At 32.8% G+C, this 25,198-nt stretch overlaps 2 protein-coding genes across 6 annotated transcripts; both read right to left on the reverse strand.

Moving 5' to 3' along the window:
* Positions 1–711: 711 nt before the first annotated feature.
* LOC116025809 lies at positions 712–6,025 on the reverse strand. 3 transcript variants are annotated; one of them, XM_031267162.1, is made up of 3 exons: positions 5,882–6,025; positions 3,706–4,574; positions 712–2,813 (listed from the first exon to the last, which is right to left on the reverse strand). In XM_031267162.1, exons 2-3 carry the CDS (start codon positions 4,546–4,548, stop codon positions 1,050–1,052), a joined length of 2,607 nt encoding a protein of 868 aa, XP_031123022.1. In that variant the 5' UTR covers positions 4,549–4,574; positions 5,882–6,025; the 3' UTR covers positions 712–1,049. The 3 variants fall into 3 exon arrangements, with proteins under 3 accessions (XP_031123022.1, XP_031123023.1, XP_031123024.1); XM_031267163.1 differs by having other exon boundaries at positions 3,706–4,570; positions 5,882–6,011; XM_031267164.1 differs by having other exon boundaries at positions 5,834–5,996.
* Positions 6,026–18,095: 12,070 nt separating this feature from the next.
* Positions 18,096–23,409, reverse strand: LOC116025801. 3 transcript variants are annotated; one of them, XM_031267148.1, is made up of 3 exons: positions 23,266–23,409; positions 21,090–21,958; positions 18,096–20,197 (listed from the first exon to the last, which is right to left on the reverse strand). In XM_031267148.1, exons 2-3 carry the CDS (start codon positions 21,930–21,932, stop codon positions 18,434–18,436), a joined length of 2,607 nt encoding a protein of 868 aa, XP_031123008.1. In that variant the 5' UTR covers positions 21,933–21,958; positions 23,266–23,409; the 3' UTR covers positions 18,096–18,433. The 3 variants fall into 3 exon arrangements, with proteins under 3 accessions (XP_031123008.1, XP_031123009.1, XP_031123010.1); XM_031267149.1 differs by having other exon boundaries at positions 21,090–21,954; positions 23,266–23,395; XM_031267150.1 differs by having other exon boundaries at positions 23,218–23,380.
* Between the last annotated feature and the right edge of the window lie 1,789 nt (positions 23,410–25,198).

A 25,198-nucleotide genomic window follows, 5' to 3' on the forward strand; every position in this document is an offset into this window, starting at 1 on the left:
TCCTAAAGAAAGATCTTCAATATCTAAACAAAAGAAAAATCATATTAAGAGAAAAATAATAAGGATTTGTCAATCGTCGATGCTATAAATCTCATAGATCTCTATCTAGTTTCTGTCTGTCTTCCCCATTATTTGCACCGATAAAACGCCTATAAATATGATTTTACAGTGATTTTGTTTAGATAATGAAGACGTTTCATTGAGATGACGATTTTACCCTTAAAATATAAAATTCGACAACATTTCACCGTCAATTTGGCCAGAAGGACCAAAACTGATAAAAATTATAAAGTTAGGGACCAAAATTGAAAAAATTTAAAGTTGTGCACCAAAATTTATAAACTCAAAAGTCGTGGGACCAAAAGTGATACTAATTCTTAAAACTTTATATAGCAATTTTGATTTCTACTCTATTTCATTGCAAGAAATTATTTTTTTCATTAATGAAATAGGGTAGAAATCATCCAAAACATCCACATAAATAACATGTCATCATTTTTTCTAATTTTATTTTTCCATGTCATCAAATTAGATGGGTAACTTGTTAGAAATAGGCTAAAAATGCTAGATGAAAAATTATTAAGAGTATAATGGCTTAGATGGACCATATTTTAGTTCATGGGGCTAGATGAGGTAGTACATGGGCCTATTTGACCCTTTTGCCAAAGAAAAAAGAAGTAAATACTGAAGTAGTATAATGGCATGGTGAACTGTCTGAACTCCAACTCAATTTGGGCACCTCATTCGCCTACGACCCTAACAAATTTAAACACCCTTCCTCCATAATGTACTTTCAAGAACACAACATTTATATATATGATATGATATGTATCGCTAGTATATTATTGTTATCTTTGTATCAAGAGTCTAATTGAATAGAGATTCAAAGCTAAAATTTATTACAGTTAAAAAAGGACAATAAATTTCTAACTGTATGCTGCTGCCATTTTGGATATGTCAACTTAAAACCAAAATCAAACCTTTCTATCTCCACAGCTTCAAACAACTTTGATTGTTACCCACCCAATCATCAACTTTGATTGCTATTCTCATTCTGTTATAATATCCGAATGCCTACTCACCTGAATCTCGCGTTCCACAAAATTGACGGATTCACCAATCATTGCCAAGTTCTCGTTACGGGTGTCATTCATGTTAGCTTCCTTCTGACAGCCTGGGCTGTCATTATCTACGACCACACTGTCTAAAGGAGTCGAGATTTTAGTCTTCCTACGAGCCCGCCTAGAAGCTGTTGATGTTGAACTATCACCGCCTTTTCTTTTATTGCCCGTGCCAAGGAATCCATACGCAAATGCCTCCAATACTTTCGCGCTTGGCCTGTTTCTAGTGCTCTGCCTCCTGCTTGTCATGACCGGTTGCTCATCTGCAATGGCACCGGCGTTTAAGGATTCTAATGTCTCGGAATGCGGGTTAGCCTCACGTGGAGAAGAAGGTTTGGGACCCGAGATTTTATCACATTTATGTAACACATTCATAGTAAGCGATTGATCGGGAGAAGAGCGTTTGGGAACCACGCTAGAGTTCTCGACCCAGTGCCCCGAGGCATGACTGTTCTCACTTAAATTTCTTTCGAAAGTTTTCTCATGGTTGCATCCAGAAGAACCGCCCGACAATGAGCTCTGAGATGGTCCAACAGCGCTTGGACAAATATCTTGGAAGCTCGAGTCATCAAATTTTTCCCCGATCAACTGGTCATCTATTAACACACTTCCAGTATTATGGCTCGAATCTTTGAAGTTGAGAGCAGTAAAGTCAGAGATGGATGCTAAATTAGTCATCTGATGGGGTTTCACATCGGGACTAGATTCCAAATTCACGGATGGCATTGACTGCATAGCTTGGCAGAGATTGGCACTCTTATCACTACTGCTTTCTTCTTCTTTAACCTTTGAACCGGGATCATTAGGCAATTGGTCGTTTAAACTGCTTAATTCTTCCTTAATCATAGAATCGGGACCATTAGGAAGTTCGTTGTGTGAAACATCTACAGCATCATATGGTTCGATTGCATCTCCTTTCACGCTATCTGAACTACTCTCTTCGCTCAGAAGAGCGCACGGAGCAGAAGTCAAAGGGCCAAGAGGCAAACTTCTCAGTTCCCTAACCCTAACTCGTCCTTCTCCAGAATACAAGCTCGTATCTACAACTGTGAATGTCATTGAATGCTGTTTGTAAGTTGAATTTCGGGGCTGGAGGTAAGAATGGCGTCGGGGATTCAATGAAACCTCTTGATCCTCTTCCATCTCGGGATCTATCGAGCCTTTCTCAGTCTGCATTCCGCCATTTTCTCCATTTACTTCAAGCTCAAGAAGGCCGGGTTCTGAGGCAACCTTGTTCAAAACATCAGTAACCGAGTCGAAATAGTGGATTCCTTTCTCTAATCTTCTCGAGAATTTTTTAACACCCGGTACAAGAAACACCAGAGACTGCTTTGAACCAGCATATACAACATCACTGGGCTGCTCGGAGTGCCATCCCCGTGCTAAAAGGCGGGGCCAAACAGCTTCCCAGAAAAGATCATTGGATCGAGCTTTGCTCAGTCGAAAATCACCAGTCAAAAATTTGACGATTTCACTCGATGTAAGAGAAGAGCATGCTTTGCCAATCGGTACTTCAGCACGCACAGGTAAAGAAGGATTAGCTTTTGTCGACTCCAAAGCAGTTCCGGTGAGATCCTTCTTTCCTTTGCCCAGGGCAACAGCTTCTATTAAATTTTTTATGCCGGCCTTGTCTTTCAAAGAGAACACATACTCTTCAAGTGTCATCTTTCCATCTCCAAACAATTTCGAGATCTAAAACAGTCTAAATCAGTAATTGCACAGAAGAAACAAGCGATATGATGCAACAAACTAATTACACGAAAAATGCAAATTACTCTCATGTTGATGAAATGACACATGCTAAAACAACCACAAACTTCAAGAAAGACCTATGCTCTATCGTAATAAAAGATCAAGAAATAACAATTTAATTCCTAATTTTTGGTCTTTAGTTTACACTACTAGAGCTTCTCTGCTTTTTGATCTTTTCATGTTCTTTTTTGTTTTTTAAAGATAGCAAGAATTAAAGCACTAAAAAGAGCATCAGAAGAATACTGAAAATTTAAAAAGGCATCAGCCTGATGTCCAAGAATTTAGTTCTTTCTCTAGATCACAAAAGCAGACATCAACAGAATAGGCCAATCAATTTCCAAACCAAAAAGCCTTTCCTTTCATGAGGACAAGAAGAATTAGATCCCAAAACACATAAAGGAAATATTTTGTGAAAAATAAGGGCACCATAGGCTTTTCAAATTGTTTTAAAACTAATGCATATTAGATATACATGTTTTCAAGTCTAAACATGCATTAACTCACTGGTCTGTCATGAAAATCTTTCGTTAAACATACCAATGCCTATCTTACTGAAGAAACTACAAACAGATGGTTAGTGGTTACGATCATACATTCATGTATGGAACAACCAAATATATCAAGCGAATAGATGATGCTTCACAACTAAGATTTATGCATCAACTTTTTGGACATTCCAAAACAAATGTACGTGCACTGCAATAAGGATGTCAGAAAAGCATTTAAAGAAACTATGAATACGCACTGCACAGAGGATTATGCATAATTTCAATCATAGAATTTCAGGTCAGCTATTTACAGCTACTGGTGCAAAAGACAGCACAGATAGTACCTCAGCCAACATATAAAGGCATTCCTCGGAAACATGGGAAGATAAGCGTGACAAAAGCTCCTGTTGCCTCCAGCCCATGAAAATCCTTTGACCATATATGCACCGCCTCCCTTTTATCTTGCGACAATCTGACCATCTTCGATAGTCTCTAGAACTGTAAAACTTCCCATAGTAGTAGGACAATATATCTCCCGTCTCTTTACTCCCTATAAGCCTTTTAACAAGAGAAAGATTTTTCCCAAAGATATACAAGCCAAGGAGGAAACTAGAATGTTCGATATCGTTCCAATCTTCATTAGGTAACCCTGGAACAAGATAGCAGCCATCCCAACGATCAACATGAGCTTTTTGTCCTGGGAATATGGTCAAGTCACTGTTAATGCTTTCACCTGTAACCACAGAAGGAACATGTTGTAGCCCCTCTGCTTTTTCTCCATTGTCAACAAAATTGCACAAAGAATCAATTTTGATCCCTCCATCAATATTGTCTCGAGTAACCTGCCCCTTGACATTGTTTTCAGATCCATCTCCAATACTTGCAGACACATGATTATCAGAAACTTCCATGAGTTCACCTCTTTTGTCTTTACTTTTATCACATATCCACATGACTGGAATAGGTAAACCCATTGGGTATGAATCTGAAGTGTCTAGTTTGATGCTGCTATTGCACGGTTCACTTGCAAGCTGCCTATAACCACATTTTTTCAAAAGAGGAGGGATTTCTGCCTGATATTCAGTCCCAACTCGAGGAAACAGCTCAGGATCGCCAAAAATATAATTATAGCCAGAAGATTGCTCAGATGGGAAGCAGTCAGTAGATTTATTGATCGCATCCTCCATAATTCTTCAAATTCTACTAAGCCTATCTGCACATAATACAATTCAGCATAATGCATGATATTGATTGAAAAACTGTAAGTAATAAAGCAATCTCAAACTGAAAAGTGATCAACAATAAGATATCCTTATTTAGAATGAAAAAAATATTAGTATATGACACAATAGTTAGATTTGAATAGCTGTTTCTAAAGCTTCAAATAAGTGCCTTTTATTCTGAAACAGTCAATTGCTTTGAGGTAACATAAGTAATGTGAAATTTGTAGTTAAGGTGTCTAAACAAGTAAAGCTCCTAGCTTTGGACTATGAAATGATCGGGTAACCATATATGGAGCAAAACATAAACCAAAAGCAACATTGTTGCATGACCAAATATGTACTTTTTCACACTCTTGTAAACCCACTCACATTTGAATGTATGAACTAGGTTCCTTCTCTTGAAGCTCTAAGCTAAGAATAAATTTACATTCTGAATTAGTCCTTTTAAACCGAGGGAACCTAAGTTAAAAATCCCGACTTTAAAATTTAAAAAGCTGTAATATAATCTCATCTCTAATGTGATCAAAGAGTTTTTTCAACTTGATTTGTAAATTTTCTGAACCCTTAAAACAACAATTTAGCAATAATCTTAAATCCACTTGATTCTTGAAGAGGACACACAAAGATACGCTCTCCCCAATATTAAAAACAGAAAAAAAAAAAAATTATTACTACCTTTTAAAATAAATTCAAAAAAATAAATAACTATTAAAGCTGCACCCACATCCATTGTCAAACCAACACAATAAATTATCGTACAACAACTGAAAGAGAAAGAAATTAAGAAAATAGAACTCGAGAGAGTACCAAAAACTCACACCTAAGCATATGGGTAAGAACAAAATAATGAAGCATTAAGGAAACAAAACCTCCAAGCATTAAGAATAACCCCGCAATCAAAATTCTCAATTAATCGCATAAAATACATTCAATCAGAAGCACTACAAACTTGTAAAGGAAAACAACATGGATGATACATTGTATGCTGGGCAAACAACAAAGCAGAAATACGTGCACGGGACGATAGAGTAACAGAGGAGAAGAGGAAAAAAAAAACAAACAAAATAAAAGGAAAAGAAAAGCCATACACACACAAACTAGAACATGGAAGATCTACTCGCAAAAAGCAAATGGGTTTCAATCTTTACGCTTCAATTGACCTTCCTCGTCAACCAACGGTGTATACAAACAAAAAATATCATGAAAAATAATTCACAGAAAACACAGCAAAAGCATGGAAACAAAGTACCCTTTTTTCATGCTAGAGAGAGATGGAGAAGAAGGAAAAACTTCAGACCTGTTGGTGTGCGAAGCTGCTGGGTTGTGACCCAAAAATATTACGGTGTATGAGTGTATTGAATAATTTGCTCTCCTCCTTTGTATTTGCTGTTCGTCTGAGAAGAAAGAAAGAAAGAAAGGAAGAGCGAAGCGAAGACGATTTAACGCTTTGTTGGGTTGGGATTTATGAGCGTGTGTGGGAGACCACACAGGCTTTGGTGTGTGGGTTCAAAAGCTTTCACCGCTGAAATTCACAGTTTTTTTTTCACTTTTAACCGCAGCTCTACTCTACTATGCTTTCATTCCCTCCCTCCCTCCTTCCTTTTCAAAGTCAAAAAAGGGATAATGCTTAAATAAGTGAATATGTAGATTATCAAAATCAAAAAAAAAAATTACAATTAAATTCTTAAAAGGTTGAAATTTATGTAATTAAATTAATATTAACGTATTTGATTGGTTAATATTTATGTAGTTGTTAATTTGTTAAAAAAATATTTTTAAGTTTTCAAAATAATTTCAAATTAAAATAAGTTTTTTAAAAATCTGCAATTATAATAAGAGCCAATAATATTAGACCCTTAACTGGAACTAAAAAAAATGTTGGTGTAATAGTCTGCTATAACATATTGTACTTTGTGTTCTTCTTATTGTTCTTCTTAGTCTGTTAAATATAATGGGAGTTTAACATTAAATTCTTTAGGCAATTTGTTTCTTTATTGCAGTTTTCAAACAAATTGGCACCAATATTCTATAATACAATTCTGTATAGATTCCTAACATAAAATTAGAATATTGAAGTCTTAATAAGATTTTATAATACGATTTTGTATATATTCCTAACTAAACCATTATTCTACCCAAAACAACAGTATATAAATATTCTGCAACACACCATCTACTTGACATTCTATAGGTATGATTGTCAAAATATTATCATGTTAATTCTATTATTTGTATTTGTACTCATAATGATTACAATTTTAAAAAAAAAAATCAATGATGATATACTCATTATTAATTAATATAACTTCAATATTGTTATGTAAATATATCTATTGTATAATCTGTTCATCTATACTTGTATCCTTGTATGTAATATTGTGGTTATCATTATATTCCTCTATAATCTACACATTTTAGTTACTCCTAACTCCTTAATCTATGGTTTTTGAATTTATGTTCTGGTTCCTATTATATTATTTCATAACATCCTTTATGAACATATTTTCCATGACGCAAGGATATTAGTAATGACAAATGCAGTAAAGTTAATTGATATTGACACACAAATTGTGGGCTAGAGTTGTACAGTTCATGTCATTAAGAAAAACGAACAAAAAACGCTATTGGGACGCCTAAGAAAAAGTATATGTTCATCGTACTTGAGGATGAAACACTAAGTAAATAGTAAAATTTTTCTCCCTTTTTTATTATTATTATTATTATTATTTTATTTTTATCATTATTAGTATTATTATTATTATTATTATGAAGATGCTCTCATTCACCACCAACATCATTGTAAATGCTATATCTAAATGCAAGGAACTCGGGTTCAATCAATAGTGTTTGATAATGATATTAGAATGTATGATATCACTTTACAAACCAACAAATGGTACATCATCTCAAATGTCATTGTCAAACCTGTCCGAACGAACTATAAAGTACTTGATCACAAATACAATTACACATGAATTTTAAATGGTCGGACCGGTGCCCAAACAAGTGACAATGATGACATGTCATTTGCTCCCATGTAAGTGGTTTATTTGTTTCTACTTATTTTAGTTGCAATTTAGCTATTTATAATTTCGTTATTTTTTATTAAAAAATATAAGTATCGAGACTATTTCATTTATTTTTATTAATTTAGCATTTTTTTCTCTCTCATTATTATATGACTACTTTAATCATTTAAGGAACACTAATTTAAAAATACGCATTGGGCATTGGTTTAATCGCGCAACGCGCGTGTGATAACTAGTAATAATAATAAATTCAAAACACCGGAACTCATCCCTGCCTTCGTCTTAGGCCAAAGATGAAGAGTTTCTCTTTGTCTTAGGCGAAAACGGGTTGTTGGGTTCGGATTTTAAAAAAATCAAAATTAGTTTAAAATTTTAATTTTTTAATAAATTAACTTAATAACCAGTGAAATAGGTCAATTTTAGTTTAATTGCATAAATTTAGGTTGTTTAGGAAATATGAATCCCTGTTTGAGGACCCAATAACATATTTACATGTAGTTCGCTGAACTATTTGCCCATTATTTCTATTCTCAATAATAACAGTTTTTTGTCCGCATGGGCAGCTTAACTGGTCAGAGGAGTGAAGTTTAGGAGGAAAGACCACTGATCGAATCTCACCAGTGGTAGTGTGGCGTAGGGTTGTTAGCGAACAGAGCTTTCGGTAAACTACTCGTGTTCGTGTTTGGTAAGCGTTTGTTTATGTTCGTTTATTAAGGTAATACGCGTTCGTTTATGTTCGTTTATTAAGGTAAACGAACATAAATGAACAAATTTTAGAGTCCGGTTCATAAACGAATAGAGTCTGAACAGTTGTAGGCTCGTTTGTTAAGAGCTCGTGAACAAGCTCGTTTGTGTTCGTTTATTAATGTTATGAACAAACTCATTTAGTGTTCGTTAGTTTTGTAGTTGTGTTGTTTGTTTGGTTATTGTTCGTAAACATACATTATTTCTTCGTGAACGTGTTCGCGAATGTTTACAAACACTGATGAACATTTAACAAACGAACACGAACAGAATTTTTAAAAACCTTAACAAACGAACACGAACACTCTAAAATTCTTAACAAAAGAAAATGAACAACCTCTGTTTGTTTATGTTCGGTTCATTAACAGCCATAGTGTGAAGGCAACCTCTCAAAGTGAGGGGGCTCCTTGTGTTCAATTGAGTTACCATGGATTTTTTGTTTCTAATTTTAATCTTCCCTTGAAAAAATAAAAAGACTAATTTGTTTCCTAATAATAATGGGTACTATAATTCATCCCTAAGCAAACTGGAAGGTTTCATTCCTTAAAAATAAGAGTTAATTGCAGCAATGGTCTTCCGACTATGTTTATTTTCTAAAATTAGTCCTCGATTTTTAATTTGGACAATTTAGGTCCCTTGACTTTCAAATTCTTTCCAATGTTGGTCCTTTCGTCAAATTTTGGTTAAGTTGAAGTCAAATGAAGGGGTAAAATTGCCCGTTCACCTGTTTAGTGTATTATTACTCGTATTTCTCCTGTCATATACACTGTATATATGAATATAATCTTAGTCGAAATCTCAATTGAGGCCATATAATCTCAGTCGAATTGATTATATTCATATATATATCGTATAAGACAAGAGAAATACGAGTAATAATACACTAAACAGATGAACTGACAATTTTACCCCTTCATTTGACCTCAACTTAACCAAAATTTGACGAAATGACCAACATTGGAAAAAATTTGAAAATCAAGGGACTTAAATTGTCCAAATTAAAAGTCGGGGACTAATTTTGAAAAATCAATATAGTCGGAGGACCATTGCTGGAATTAACTTTTAAAAATAATCATTACTCTATTTCTTTTATTCTTTTAGCCCATTGGGATTTTGTTGGATGAAGACAATTGATGTTAATTTAATTTTTGTTTTGAAAAATATTTTACATTATTCTTATAATAATAATTTTACATTTTTTTTTTAAAAATGTGATTCCTATTCCCATAGTTACACAAAAAAAAATAGATTAGTTCTCTAAAATCCATTTTGAATACTAAAAGTATTTGATTTCGATTTGGATTCCTATCTTTGAACCAAACGCCACCCTTATGTATCACATATTATTTTCAATCGCATAAAATGTAATATAATATAAGTATTATTTACTTCAAAATTTTAAATTAGTCAAACTCTAAAATTCAAGTTTAGACTATATAAAAGTTAATAACATAGAAAGTCAATTTTCGCAAATTATATGGTGGACCATGGTCCACAATGCATTGTGGACCATGATAATAGCTGATAGTGCAGTTGTGTTAAACGGATACTGCAGTTGTGTTGAAAAGATACTGCAGTTGTGTTGAAAGGAAACTGGAGTTGCACAAAACAGATGTCGTTCATCCGTTCAATACAACTGCAGTATCTGTTCAACACAACTGCAGTATCTTTTTAACACAACTGCAGTATCCGTTCAACACAACTGCAGTATCCGTTCAACACAACTGCAGTTCCAGATGGATGACACGGCCTCTGTTCCGCGCAACTGCAGTTCCCTTTCAACACAACTGCAGTATCCTTTCAACACAACTACAGTATCAGTTCAACACAACTGCAATATCAACCATGACCCACGGTCCATGGTATAACGACTGGTCAATTTTAGCGATTAACATATATTGAATAAATCATTATTTTTTGTTATTCTTTACTATTTGAAGTAATCATAGAGAGGTAGGAATTGTTGTAAATATATATTATTGGTCATTATTCTATGTAAAGTTTTTTTTTTTTTTTTCATGTTGTATCACTTGTATGTATATATACTTGTCTTTTGTGAATGAATCGATGGTTCCTGCATTTCTCCTAGTTTCTTTCCCCTTTCTTTTCTTCTCTACTCTTTGTATAATTCTTAAGTATTATTCTAGTAGAATAATTATACAAAATTTCTATGAGAATACACAATAATTTATAACATGTTACATGCACGAGTATTCTACATCAATCCTTGTGAATACATGCCTTGTGGGTTGGGTTTTACGGTGAAGAGTGCAAAAAAAGTGAAGGAGATGAGATAGAGATCTAGGACTACAAGAAGAATTGAGGTTAAGCTGATAGTTGGATTGCACATTTATAAGCAACACGTGGATCATAGTCTCTTCTTTTATCAGGTTACACAGAGATTTGAACCCATGAACCCACGACCGTTGGTATGAGGTTGACTTTGATACCAAATTAAGCATGTGCTCCATCTAAACGTGGACCATAGTCTTTTTTTTATCGGAATACGCAAAGATTTGAACCCATGAACCCATGACCTTTGGTATGAGATTGACTCTGACATCAAATTGAAGCATGTGTTTCATCTAACGTGGACCATAGTCCTTTTTTTTTTTTTTATCATCAAATTACGCGGAGATTCAAACCCATGACCTTTGGCGTGACGTTGATTCTAATACCAAATTAAAGCATGTAGTCTATCTAAATTAAAAATTTGAACTGATAGTTGAATTGCACATTTATGTTTATATATATTACTAATTATCACACACACGTTGCGCGATTAAACCAACGCCCAATGCGTATTTTTAAATTAGTGTTCCTTAATTGGTTAAATTAGTCATATAATAATGAGAGAGAAAAAAATGCTAAATTAATAAAAATCAAATAAATAAGTCATATAATAATGAGAGAGAATAAAATGTTAAATTAATAAAAATCAAATAAATAGTCTCGATGCTTATATATTTTAATAAAACATAACGAAATTGTAAATAACTAAATTATAACTAAAGTAAGTAGAAACAAATAAACCATTTACATGGGAGCAAATGGTGTGTCATCATTGTCACTTGTTTGGACACCGGTCCGACCATTTAAAATTCATGTGTCATTGTATTTGTGATCAAGTACTTTATAGTTCGTCCGGACAGGTTTGGCAATGACATTTGAGATGATGTATCATTTGTTGGTTTGTAAACTGATATCATACATTGCAATGTCATTACTATTGATTGAACTCGACTTCCTTGCATTTAGATATAGCATTTACAATGACGTTGGTGGTGAATGAGAGCATCTTCATAATAATAATAATACTAATAATAATAAAAATATAATAATAATAATAATAATAATAATAATAAGGAAAATTTTTTACTATTTACTTACAGTTTCACCCTCAAGGACGATAAGCATATACTTTTTCTCAGGCGTTCCAATAGCGTTTTTTGTTTTCTTAATGACATGAACTGCACAACTTGAGCCCACAGTTTGTGTGTCAATATCAATTAACTTTACTGTATTTGTCATGACTAATATCCTTTGTGTCATGGGAAATATGTTCATAAAGGATGTTATGAAATAATATAATGTGAACCACAACATAAATTCAAAAGTCATAGATTAGGGAGTTAGGAGTAACTAAAATGTGTAAATTATAGAGGAATATAATAAGAAGCACAACAATACATACAAGGATACAAGTATAGATAAACAGATTATACAATAGATATATTTACATAACAATATTGAAGTTATATTAATTAATAATGAGTATATCATCATTGATTTTTTTTTTATTTAAAAATTGTAATCATTATGAGTACAAATACAAATAATAGAATTAACATGATAATATTTTGACAATCATACTTATAGAATGTCCAGTAGATGGTGTGTTGCAGAATATGATAGGTTTAATTTTGGGTGAATACCAGTGACAAGGGGAGGTGTTTATATACTGTTGTTTTGGGTAAAATAATGGTTTAGTTAGGAATCTATACAAAATTGTATTATAGAATCCTATTAAGACTTCAATATTCTAATTTTAAGTTAGAAATCTATACAGAATTGTATTATAGAATATTACCAATTTGTTTGAAAACTGCAATAAAGAAACAAATTGCCCAAAGAATTTAGTGTTAAACTTCCGTTGTATTTAACTGAAAGAATTTGGTAAAATTATAAATGATTAGGATATTTTAGGAATTTAATTGGATGTTGCACAATAAGAAGAACACAAAGTACAATATGTTATAGCAGACTATTACACCGACATTTTTTAGTTCCAGTTAGGAGTCTAATATTGTTGGCTCTTATTATAAGTGTAGATATATGCTCAATAACGAGGAAATCCTCGGCGGAGGAAGGAGTTGGGACGATTTCCCGTGAAGGAGATGAGATAGAAACTAGAAAGTCAATTTTAGCGAATAACATAAATTGAATAAATAATATTTTTTTGTTATTCTTTACTATTTGAAGTAATCATAAAGAGGTAGGAATATTTTTTAACTACAATTTTGCCTATTTTGTCTGGGGCACCACGATGGGAGGGCATTAGTGTCCAAAATGGAAAAAACATTTATTTTCCACTCTCTTTCGAGTCTTGTTATTTAGATAAATTTATTTGGAATAGAAATTTATAAGGTGATAGATAATGGTGTTGATTTGGTGATGTGGGGAAATATGAATGATCATGGTTTGGTTTGAAATTAGTAGGTTTCGATTTTGAACCGAAAAAGTAAAATAAAATAGAAAAATCTATACTTGGTCATTAAAAAAATAATTTTGATTCTCATTGAAATTTCGATAAGATACGTGGACAACTTAATTGTACGCATCTTAGTAAAATTATGTGTAAGTCCAAAATTATTTTTATTTTTTTTAGTTTGATTTTAAAGTTTATATATTTGATATAATCATTTCTTTAAAAAAATTAATTGTTGAATTTGGACTATTTTAAAAATAGAAAATAGAATTTACGAAAAAAAAAAAAAAGAGTTCAAACCCGTTGCTTAGAACCTTCTTAAAAAGTTCCGCTTTTAGTTTATCATTTTCAGAGCGGTTAACTGACGGTTCAGAACATAATGAAACTGCACGGGAACTGAACCACGGTCGTATCTAGTGAAGTGGTAATGGGATCAATGATAGTGAAGGAAGGTGGATGAATTTTGGCTAATGGTAGAAGCCTAAGCTAGCTAGAGATGTTAATTTGGAGATGGGACATATAAGCTAAGCGCTTTGAATTGGTTGGGAGGATGATGAAGACAACAATGATCAAATAATGTTGAATTGATAGAATATGGAGATGACAATATATGTTATTAATGGTGTTAACGGTGGGGCTTGCAGTAGTGTAGAACGGTACAATGGTGATATTGATGGCAAACAATTGAGTTATAGTGTGAAGGTTGAATTAAGATGGTTAGATGGGGCAGTGATGGTGGCAAAGAAATCAACAATTGTAGCAACAACTTATTAACACAGGGTTAGATTATATGTTTAGTTAGCTTTGAGACTATTGTGGAGCTAAATGTATAGTGGGTTAATTTCTTAAAATAGACTTTTATTGAACTCTTACGAAAAACTTGTGTGAGACCGTCTCACCATGAGTCTGGTCGGGTCGGGTCAAGATGCAGATGTAACACTTATATGCACAAATGTCATACTTATATGCTCAAATGTAATACTAATCAGGAATAAAATTTTTGTTACTTATAACTTATAAGGGTAAATGTAATACTTTTAAGGAAAAAATACAANCATCTTGTGCGGTATCGGACCTAAAACATCCTAAGTCCAATACACACGAGAGGTCGAAAAAGATTTGAAAAATCTTATACAAGTCTATTCACCCCCCCTCTAGACTTGTACCCCATCCCCTTGGGACCAACAGAGCTCTTTTATATATGAGAAGCTTTTTTTTGTTTTTTTTGTTTTTTTTTGTTTTTTTTTTTTCCAAATTGACTGCTTGCCCATTTGTTGATGGGGAAGCATTAAACAACCAAAAAGGAGCCTTAATGGCTATTACGAGGGGTGGACATTTCGGGTTTTGGTTTGGTTTTTTCAGTTACTTTTTCGGTTTTGGTTTAAAAAATTTAAACCATTCAATTAAAGAGTTCAGTTCGGTTTAAAACGGTTCGGTTTCGATTTGGATTTAATTCGGTTCGGTTTAAGATCCCCAATTTTCAACATTTCCTAATTTTCGAAACATACTATCACATAATTCATATCCAAAATCTAAACATTATATAACAAAATAGCAATTCAAAGTTCAAACATACTACTAAGTACTAATTGTGAGGTAAAGAACAATTGCGTCAAACAACAAAGTGCAAAGTAGAGAACAAGCTATAAAGAAATCAACTAAAAAATTTAATAGAGATACGAGTGAGAATAGGACGGAGCATGCATTAATGGACTTAGATTTACTTATTTATTATTATTGTTATTGTTGTTATTATTGTTATTATTATTATTATTATTATTATTATTATTATTATTATTATTATTAAAATCTAAAGGTATTCGGTTCGGTTCGGTTTTTACCAAACTGTTCGGTTCGATTTGGTTTTTAACCGAACCTTTCTGTTTACAAGAATCCCGAACTGTTCAGTTTTTTTGTATATGTACGGTTCGGATTTAGATTCGGATAAATTGAACCGAATTGCCCACCCCGGTTCTTACGTTACATGTTTGTTTGTTTGTTTGTTTTTTTTTTTTCTAAAAAAAAAAAGAAAAAAAAAGAAGGAAGTATATGGGTGTTTTGGAAAAGATTAATCTTTTCTCAAAACGCCAACATGAAATGCTGCAAAATGCAGCGTTTAATTTTCCACCAAACCGCTGAGTAACCAAATATTGTTTTTGGCGTTTTGACCTTGTTCAAAACACCAAAAGGGCGGATCCACCATTTACTAAATAAGGCCATAATACTAGGTGCACTATGTAGTGTTGCAAATTACTCTTTCGCATGAATTTTAATGTGCACTTAGGTTATACAAAGTATAACTCTAAAGTTTGAGTTATTTATCAAATGTCACCATGTTTTTTCTCTCTCCTTACTTTAAATTTATTATAGTTTTTTCGGATGGATAGTGGAAATTGATTCTTATTTTAATTTTACTATTGGGAACACATTCTTATATGATTATATATATATTTGATAGAATTAACCAAAAGGTGTTTAATAGAGTATGTTAGAACTTTATTAATAAATTTTGATAGAAAATTTTCTCAATCTACCTTAGTTTTGAAATTAGAAAGAAACTTAAAAAATTAATAATTATAAAGTTAGCTATACCTAAATCTAAAAAACTATAAGTGTGGAAAAATGTTATATTTTCACCTCCAAGGTTTGATCTTATAATCACTCATTTAGAATTGTAACAGATGTGCTATTACACTACATAGTAGTTGACACTTCAACAAATATTAATCATATAATCGTACCATATTCCCAAATTATCAACTATACTTTTAATATAATATAAATTCTACAACTATACTTTTTTTTAAAAAAAAATTATACTATTATTTTTAAAAATATTTCAATTTAACTAAAATTTTAACCTTAAAATTAATATTGGACATCTATTTTTACACATCGCGCATAAATAAAAAAAAGAGACTAATTTTGATTAATAAGATGTGATAAACAATTTTTATTTTTATTTTTTTTGCATACATTTAGTTTTGAAATTGGTAGGATAAACTTACAATTTTTTATTTTTTTTTTGTTAAGCTTATATTATAATTTTTTTTAATTTCTTTAATCTGGATTATAATAACTAAAAATACAACCTGTAAAAAACTTAACTGGGTATTATAGAGGTAAGAGAATGTGTCTAAAAAAATTAAAAATACAATTAGTAAAGCACAAATGCACAATATACAAACAATTTAGATACTAAAAAATGTATAAACTTCAAGGGAATAACCATCATTCTCTCTCTCTCTCATATATATATATATATATATATATATATATATATAGGAGGGTGTTGAATTACAAGAAAATATTTAAAATGTAAAAAGAAAAAAAAAAAGAACAAAGAAAAAAAAAAAGAAATAGGCAAAAGGGTCAAATAGGTCAATGTACTACCATTGATTGTTCATCTAGCACCATAAACTAAAATATGGTCCATCTAGGCCATTATACTCTTAATAATTTTTCATCTAGCATTTTTAGCCTATTTCTAACAAGTTACCCATCTAATTTGATGACATGGAAAAATAAAATTAGAAAAAATGATGACATGTTATTTATGTGGATGTTTTGGATGATTTTACCTTATTTCATTAATGAAGAAAATGATTTCTTGTAATGAAATATGGTACAAATCAAAGTTGTTATATAATGTTTTAACTACAGTGTACTGCACTATTGTGTATGTATATAGTGGGGTATTCAAAATTGTTCGGCAATGAAATTCCATGAAAATTGATATATGAAAATTAAATATAATAACTTAAGATATTGTATTGGGTAAATTTTATTATTTTTTTAAAAATAATTTAATTTTCATATATCGATTTTAATGGAATCTCATTGTTGAACGACATTGAATAGCCCGCTATACATACACAGTACACTGTAGTTGAAACTTTATATAGCAACTTTGATCTCTGCCCTATTTCATTGCAAGAAATTATCCAAAAATACAATATCTTAAGTTATTCAATTATCCAAAAATCCAAAAATATTAATTTATTTTTAAAATAAAATAAAATTTACCCGATACAGTATCTTAAGTTATTATAAAAATAATTTAATTTTTATATATCGATTTCCATGAAATCTCATTGCCGAATGATAGTGAATACCCTGCTATACATACACTGTAGTTAAAACTTGAACTAATAGCATTTTTGGTCCCACGACTTTTGAGGTCTTATCACTTTTGCTGCCCAACTTTAAATTTTTTCAATTTTGGTACCTAACTTTGTTATTTTTATCAGTTTTGGTCCTTCCAGCCAAATTGATGGCAAAATGTTGCAGAATTTTATATTTTAAGGACAAAATCATTATCCTAAAGAAAGATCTTCAATATCTAAACAAAAGAAAAATCATATTAAGAGAAAAATAATAAGGATTTGTCAATCGTCGATGCTATAAATCTCATAGATCTCTATCTAGTTTCTGTCTGTCTTCCCCATTATTTGCACCGATAAAACGCCTATAAATATGATTTTACAGTGATTTTGTTTAGATAATGAAGACGTTTCATTGAGATGACGATTTTACCCTTAAAATATAAAATTCGACAACATTTCACCGTCAATTTGGCCAGAAGGACCAAAACTGATAAAAATTATAAAGTTAGGGACCAAAATTGAAAAAATTTAAAGTTGTGCACCAAAATTTATAAACTCAAAAGTCGTGGGACCAAAAGTGATACTAATTCTTAAAACTTTATATAGCAATTTTGATTTCTACTCTATTTCATTGCAAGAAATTATTTTTTTCATTAATGAAATAGGGTAGAAATCATCCAAAACATCCACATAAATAACATGTCATCATTTTTTCTAATTTTATTTTTCCATGTCATCAAATTAGATGGGTAACTTGTTAGAAATAGGCTAAAAATGCTAGATGAAAAATTATTAAGAGTATAATGGCTTAGATGGACCATATTTTAGTTCATGGGGCTAGATGAGGTAGTACATGGGCCTATTTGACCCTTTTGCCAAAGAAAAAAGAAGTAAATACTGAAGTAGTATAATGGCATGGTGAACTGTCTGAACTCCAACTCAATTTGGGCACCTCATTCGCCTACGACCCTAACAAATTTAAACACCCTTCCTCCATAATGTACTTTCAAGAACACAACATTTATATATATGATATGATATGTATCGCTAGTATATTATTGTTATCTTTGTATCAAGAGTCTAATTGAATAGAGATTCAAAGCTAAAATTTATTACAGTTAAAAAAGGACAATAAATTTCTAACTGTATGCTGCTGCCATTTTGGATATGTCAACTTAAAACCAAAATCAAACCTTTCTATCTCCACAGCTTCAAACAACTTTGATTGTTACCCACCCAATCATCAACTTTGATTGCTATTCTCATTCTGTTATAATATCCGAATGCCTACTCACCTGAATCTCGCGTTCCACAAAATTGACGGATTCACCAATCATTGCCAAGTTCTCGTTACGGGTGTCATTCATGTTAGCTTCCTTCTGACAGCCTGGGCTGTCATTATCTACGACCACACTGTCTAAAGGAGTCGAGATTTTAGTCTTCCTACGAGCCCGCCTAGAAGCTGTTGATGTTGAACTATCACCGCCTTTTCTTTTATTGCCCGTGCCAAGGAATCCATACGCAAATGCCTCCAATACTTTCGCGCTTGGCCTGTTTCTAGTGCTCTGCCTCCTGCTTGTCATGACCGGTTGCTCATCTGCAATGGCACCGGCGTTTAAGGATTCTAATGTCTCGGAATGCGGGTTAGCCTCACGTGGAGAAGAAGGTTTGGGACCCGAGATTTTATCACATTTATGTAACACATTCATAGTAAGCGATTGATCGGGAGAAGAGCGTTTGGGAACCACGCTAGAGTTCTCGACCCAGTGCCCCGAGGCATGACTGTTCTCACTTAAATTTCTTTCGAAAGTTTTCTCATGGTTGCATCCAGAAGAACCGCCCGACAATGAGCTCTGAGATGGTCCAACAGCGCTTGGACAAATATCTTGGAAGCTCGAGTCATCAAATTTTTCCCCGATCAACTGGTCATCTATTAACACACTTCCAGTATTATGGCTCGAATCTTTGAAGTTGAGAGCAGTAAAGTCAGAGATGGATGCTAAATTAGTCATCTGATGGGGTTTCACATCGGGACTAGATTCCAAATTCACGGATGGCATTGACTGCATAGCTTGGCAGAGATTGGCACTCTTATCACTACTGCTTTCTTCTTCTTTAACCTTTGAACCGGGATCATTAGGCAATTGGTCGTTTAAACTGCTTAATTCTTCCTTAATCATAGAATCGGGACCATTAGGAAGTTCGTTGTGTGAAACATCTACAGCATCATATGGTTCGATTGCATCTCCTTTCACGCTATCTGAACTACTCTCTTCGCTCAGAAGAGCGCACGGAGCAGAAGTCAAAGGGCCAAGAGGCAAACTTCTCAGTTCCCTAACCCTAACTCGTCCTTCTCCAGAATACAAGCTCGTATCTACAACTGTGAATGTCATTGAATGCTGTTTGTAAGTTGAATTTCGGGGCTGGAGGTAAGAATGGCGTCGGGGATTCAATGAAACCTCTTGATCCTCTTCCATCTCGGGATCTATCGAGCCTTTCTCAGTCTGCATTCCGCCATTTTCTCCATTTACTTCAAGCTCAAGAAGGCCGGGTTCTGAGGCAACCTTGTTCAAAACATCAGTAACCGAGTCGAAATAGTGGATTCCTTTCTCTAATCTTCTCGAGAATTTTTTAACACCCGGTACAAGAAACACCAGAGACTGCTTTGAACCAGCATATACAACATCACTGGGCTGCTCGGAGTGCCATCCCCGTGCTAAAAGGCGGGGCCAAACAGCTTCCCAGAAAAGATCATTGGATCGAGCTTTGCTCAGTCGAAAATCACCAGTCAAAAATTTGACGATTTCACTCGATGTAAGAGAAGAGCATGCTTTGCCAATCGGTACTTCAGCACGCACAGGTAAAGAAGGATTAGCTTTTGTCGACTCCAAAGCAGTTCCGGTGAGATCCTTCTTTCCTTTGCCCAGGGCAACAGCTTCTATTAAATTTTTTATGCCGGCCTTGTCTTTCAAAGAGAACACATACTCTTCAAGTGTCATCTTTCCATCTCCAAACAATTTCGAGATCTAAAACAGTCTAAATCAGTAATTGCACAGAAGAAACAAGCGATATGATGCAACAAACTAATTACACGAAAAATGCAAATTACTCTCATGTTGATGAAATGACACATGCTAAAACAACCACAAACTTCAAGAAAGACCTATGCTCTATCGTAATAAAAGATCAAGAAATAACAATTTAATTCCTAATTTTTGGTCTTTAGTTTACACTACTAGAGCTTCTCTGCTTTTTGATCTTTTCATGTTCTTTTTTGTTTTTTAAAGATAGCAAGAATTAAAGCACTAAAAAGAGCATCAGAAGAATACTGAAAATTTAAAAAGGCATCAGCCTGATGTCCAAGAATTTAGTTCTTTCTCTAGATCACAAAAGCAGACATCAACAGAATAGGCCAATCAATTTCCAAACCAAAAAGCCTTTCCTTTCATGAGGACAAGAAGAATTAGATCCCAAAACACATAAAGGAAATATTTTGTGAAAAATAAGGGCACCATAGGCTTTTCAAATTGTTTTAAAACTAATGCATATTAGATATACATGTTTTCAAGTCTAAACATGCATTAACTCACTGGTCTGTCATGAAAATCTTTCGTTAAACATACCAATGCCTATCTTACTGAAGAAACTACAAACAGATGGTTAGTGGTTACGATCATACATTCATGTATGGAACAACCAAATATATCAAGCGAATAGATGATGCTTCACAACTAAGATTTATGCATCAACTTTTTGGACATTCCAAAACAAATGTACGTGCACTGCAATAAGGATGTCAGAAAAGCATTTAAAGAAACTATGAATACGCACTGCACAGAGGATTATGCATAATTTCAATCATAGAATTTCAGGTCAGCTATTTACAGCTACTGGTGCAAAAGACAGCACAGATAGTACCTCAGCCAACATATAAAGGCATTCCTCGGAAACATGGGAAGATAAGCGTGACAAAAGCTCCTGTTGCCTCCAGCCCATGAAAATCCTTTGACCATATATGCACCGCCTCCCTTTTATCTTGCGACAATCTGACCATCTTCGATAGTCTCTAGAACTGTAAAACTTCCCATAGTAGTAGGACAATATATCTCCCGTCTCTTTACTCCCTATAAGCCTTTTAACAAGAGAAAGATTTTTCCCAAAGATATACAAGCCAAGGAGGAAACTAGAATGTTCGATATCGTTCCAATCTTCATTAGGTAACCCTGGAACAAGATAGCAGCCATCCCAACGATCAACATGAGCTTTTTGTCCTGGGAATATGGTCAAGTCACTGTTAATGCTTTCACCTGTAACCACAGAAGGAACATGTTGTAGCCCCTCTGCTTTTTCTCCATTGTCAACAAAATTGCACAAAGAATCAATTTTGATCCCTCCATCAATATTGTCTCGAGTAACCTGCCCCTTGACATTGTTTTCAGATCCATCTCCAATACTTGCAGACACATGATTATCAGAAACTTCCATGAGTTCACCTCTTTTGTCTTTACTTTTATCACATATCCACATGACTGGAATAGGTAAACCCATTGGGTATGAATCTGAAGTGTCTAGTTTGATGCTGCTATTGCACGGTTCACTTGCAAGCTGCCTATAACCACATTTTTTCAAAAGAGGAGGGATTTCTGCCTGATATTCAGTCCCAACTCGAGGAAACAGCTCAGGATCGCCAAAAATATAATTATAGCCAGAAGATTGCTCAGATGGGAAGCAGTCAGTAGATTTATTGATCGCATCCTCCATAATTCTTCAAATTCTACTAAGCCTATCTGCACATAATACAATTCAGCATAATGCATGATATTGATTGAAAAACTGTAAGTAATAAAGCAATCTCAAACTGAAAAGTGATCAACAATAAGATATCCTTATTTAGAATGAAAAAAATATTAGTATATGACACAATAGTTAGATTTGAATAGCTGTTTCTAAAGCTTCAAATAAGTGCCTTTTATTCTGAAACAGTCAATTGCTTTGAGGTAACATAAGTAATGTGAAATTTGTAGTTAAGGTGTCTAAACAAGTAAAGCTCCTAGCTTTGGACTATGAAATGATCGGGTAACCATATATGGAGCAAAACATAAACCAAAAGCAACATTGTTGCATGACCAAATATGTACTTTTTCACACTCTTGTAAACCCACTCACATTTGAATGTATGAACTAGGTTCCTTCTCTTGAAGCTCTAAGCTAAGAATAAATTTACATTCTGAATTAGTCCTTTTAAACCGAGGGAACCTAAGTTAAAAATCCCGACTTTAAAATTTAAAAAGCTGTAATATAATCTCATCTCTAATGTGATCAAAGAGTTTTTTCAACTTGATTTGTAAATTTTCTGAACCCTTAAAACAACAATTTAGCAATAATCTTAAATCCACTTGATTCTTGAAGAGGACACACAAAGATACGCTCTCCCCAATATTAAAAACAGAAAAAAAAAAAAATTATTACTACCTTTTAAAATAAATTCAAAAAAATAAATAACTATTAAAGCTGCACCCACATCCATTGTCAAACCAACACAATAAATTATCGTACAACAACTGAAAGAGAAAGAAATTAAGAAAATAGAACTCGAGAGAGTACCAAAAACTCACACCTAAGCATATGGGTAAGAACAAAATAATGAAGCATTAAGGAAACAAAACCTCCAAGCATTAAGAATAACCCCGCAATCAAAATTCTCAATTAATCGCATAAAATACATTCAATCAGAAGCACTACAAACTTGTAAAGGAAAACAACATGGATGATACATTGTATGCTGGGCAAACAACAAAGCAGAAATACGTGCACGGGACGATAGAGTAACAGAGGAGAAGAGGAAAAAAAAAACAAACAAAATAAAAGGAAAAGAAAAGCCATACACACACAAACTAGAACATGGAAGATCTACTCGCAAAAAGCAAATGGGTTTCAATCTTTACGCTTCAATTGACCTTCCTCGTCAACCAACGGTGTATACAAACAAAAAATATCATGAAAAATAATTCACAGAAAACACAGCAAAAGCATGGAAACAAAGTACCCTTTTTTCATGCTAGAGAGAGATGGAGAAGAAGGAAAAACTTCAGACCTGTTGGTGTGCGAAGCTGCTGGGTTGTGACCCAAAAATATTACGGTGTATGAGTGTATTGAATAATTTGCTCTCCTCCTTTGTATTTGCTGTTCGTCTGAGAAGAAAGAAAGAAAGAAAGGAAGAGCGAAGCGAAGACGATTTAACGCTTTGTTGGGTTGGGATTTATGAGCGTGTGTGGGAGACCACACAGGCTTTGGTGTGTGGGTTCAAAAGCTTTCACCGCTGAAATTCACAGTTTTTTTTTCACTTTTAACCGCAGCTCTACTCTACTATGCTTTCATTCCCTCCCTCCCTCCTTCCTTTTCAAAGTCAAAAAAGGGATAATGCTTAAATAAGTGAATATGTAGATTATCAAAATCAAAAAAAAAAATTACAATTAAATTCTTAAAAGGTTGAAATTTATGTAATTAAATTAATATTAACGTATTTGATTGGTTAATATTTATGTAGTTGTTAATTTGTTAAAAAAATATTTTTAAGTTTTCAAAATAATTTCAAATTAAAATAAGTTTTTTAAAAATCTGCAATTATAATAAGAGCCAATAATATTAGACCCTTAACTGGAACTAAAAAAAATGTTGGTGTAATAGTCTGCTATAACATATTGTACTTTGTGTTCTTCTTATTGTTCTTCTTAGTCTGTTAAATATAATGGGAGTTTAACATTAAATTCTTTAGGCAATTTGTTTCTTTATTGCAGTTTTCAAACAAATTGGCACCAATATTCTATAATACAATTCTGTATAGATTCCTAACATAAAATTAGAATATTGAAGTCTTAATAAGATTTTATAATACGATTTTGTATATATTCCTAACTAAACCATTATTCTACCCAAAACAACAGTATATAAATATTCTGCAACACACCATCTACTTGACATTCTATAGGTATGATTGTCAAAATATTATCATGTTAATTCTATTATTTGTATTTGTACTCATAATGATTACAATTTTAAAAAAAAAAATCAATGATGATATACTCATTATTAATTAATATAACTTCAATATTGTTATGTAAATATATCTATTGTATAATCTGTTCATCTATACTTGTATCCTTGTATGTAATATTGTGGTTATCATTATATTCCTCTATAATCTACACATTTTAGTTACTCCTAACTCCTTAATCTATGGTTTTTGAATTTATGTTCTGGTTCCTATTATATTATTTCATAACATCCTTTATGAACATATTTTCCATGACGCAAGGATATTAGTAATGACAAATGCAGTAAAGTTAATTGATATTGACACACAAATTGTGGGCTAGAGTTGTACAGTTCATGTCATTAAGAAAAACGAACAAAAAACGCTATTGGGACGCCTAAGAAAAAGTATATGTTCATCGTACTTGAGGATGAAACACTAAGTAAATAGTAAAATTTTTCTCCCTTTTTTATTATTATTATTATTATTATTTTATTTTTATCATTATTAGTATTATTATTATTATTATTATGAAGATGCTCTCATTCACCACCAACATCATTGTAAATGCTATATCTAAATGCAAGGAACTCGGGTTCAATCAATAGTGTTTGATAATGATATTAGAATGTATGATATCACTTTACAAACCAACAAATGGTACATCATCTCAAATGTCATTGTCAAACCTGTCCGAACGAACTATAAAGTACTTGATCACAAATACAATTACACATGAATTTTAAATGGTCGGACCGGTGCCCAAACAAGTGACAATGATGACATGTCATTTGCTCCCATGTAAGTGGTTTATTTGTTTCTACTTATTTTAGTTGCAATTTAGCTATTTATAATTTCGTTATTTTTTATTAAAAAATATAAGTATCGAGACTATTTCATTTATTTTTATTAATTTAGCATTTTTTTCTCTCTCATTATTATATGACTACTTTAATCATTTAAGGAACACTAATTTAAAAATACGCATTGGGCA

This window comes from Ipomoea triloba, chromosome 7, assembly GCF_003576645.1.
Source record: "Ipomoea triloba cultivar NCNSP0323 chromosome 7, ASM357664v1".
NCBI lineage: Eukaryota > Viridiplantae > Streptophyta > Magnoliopsida > Solanales > Convolvulaceae > Ipomoea > Ipomoea triloba.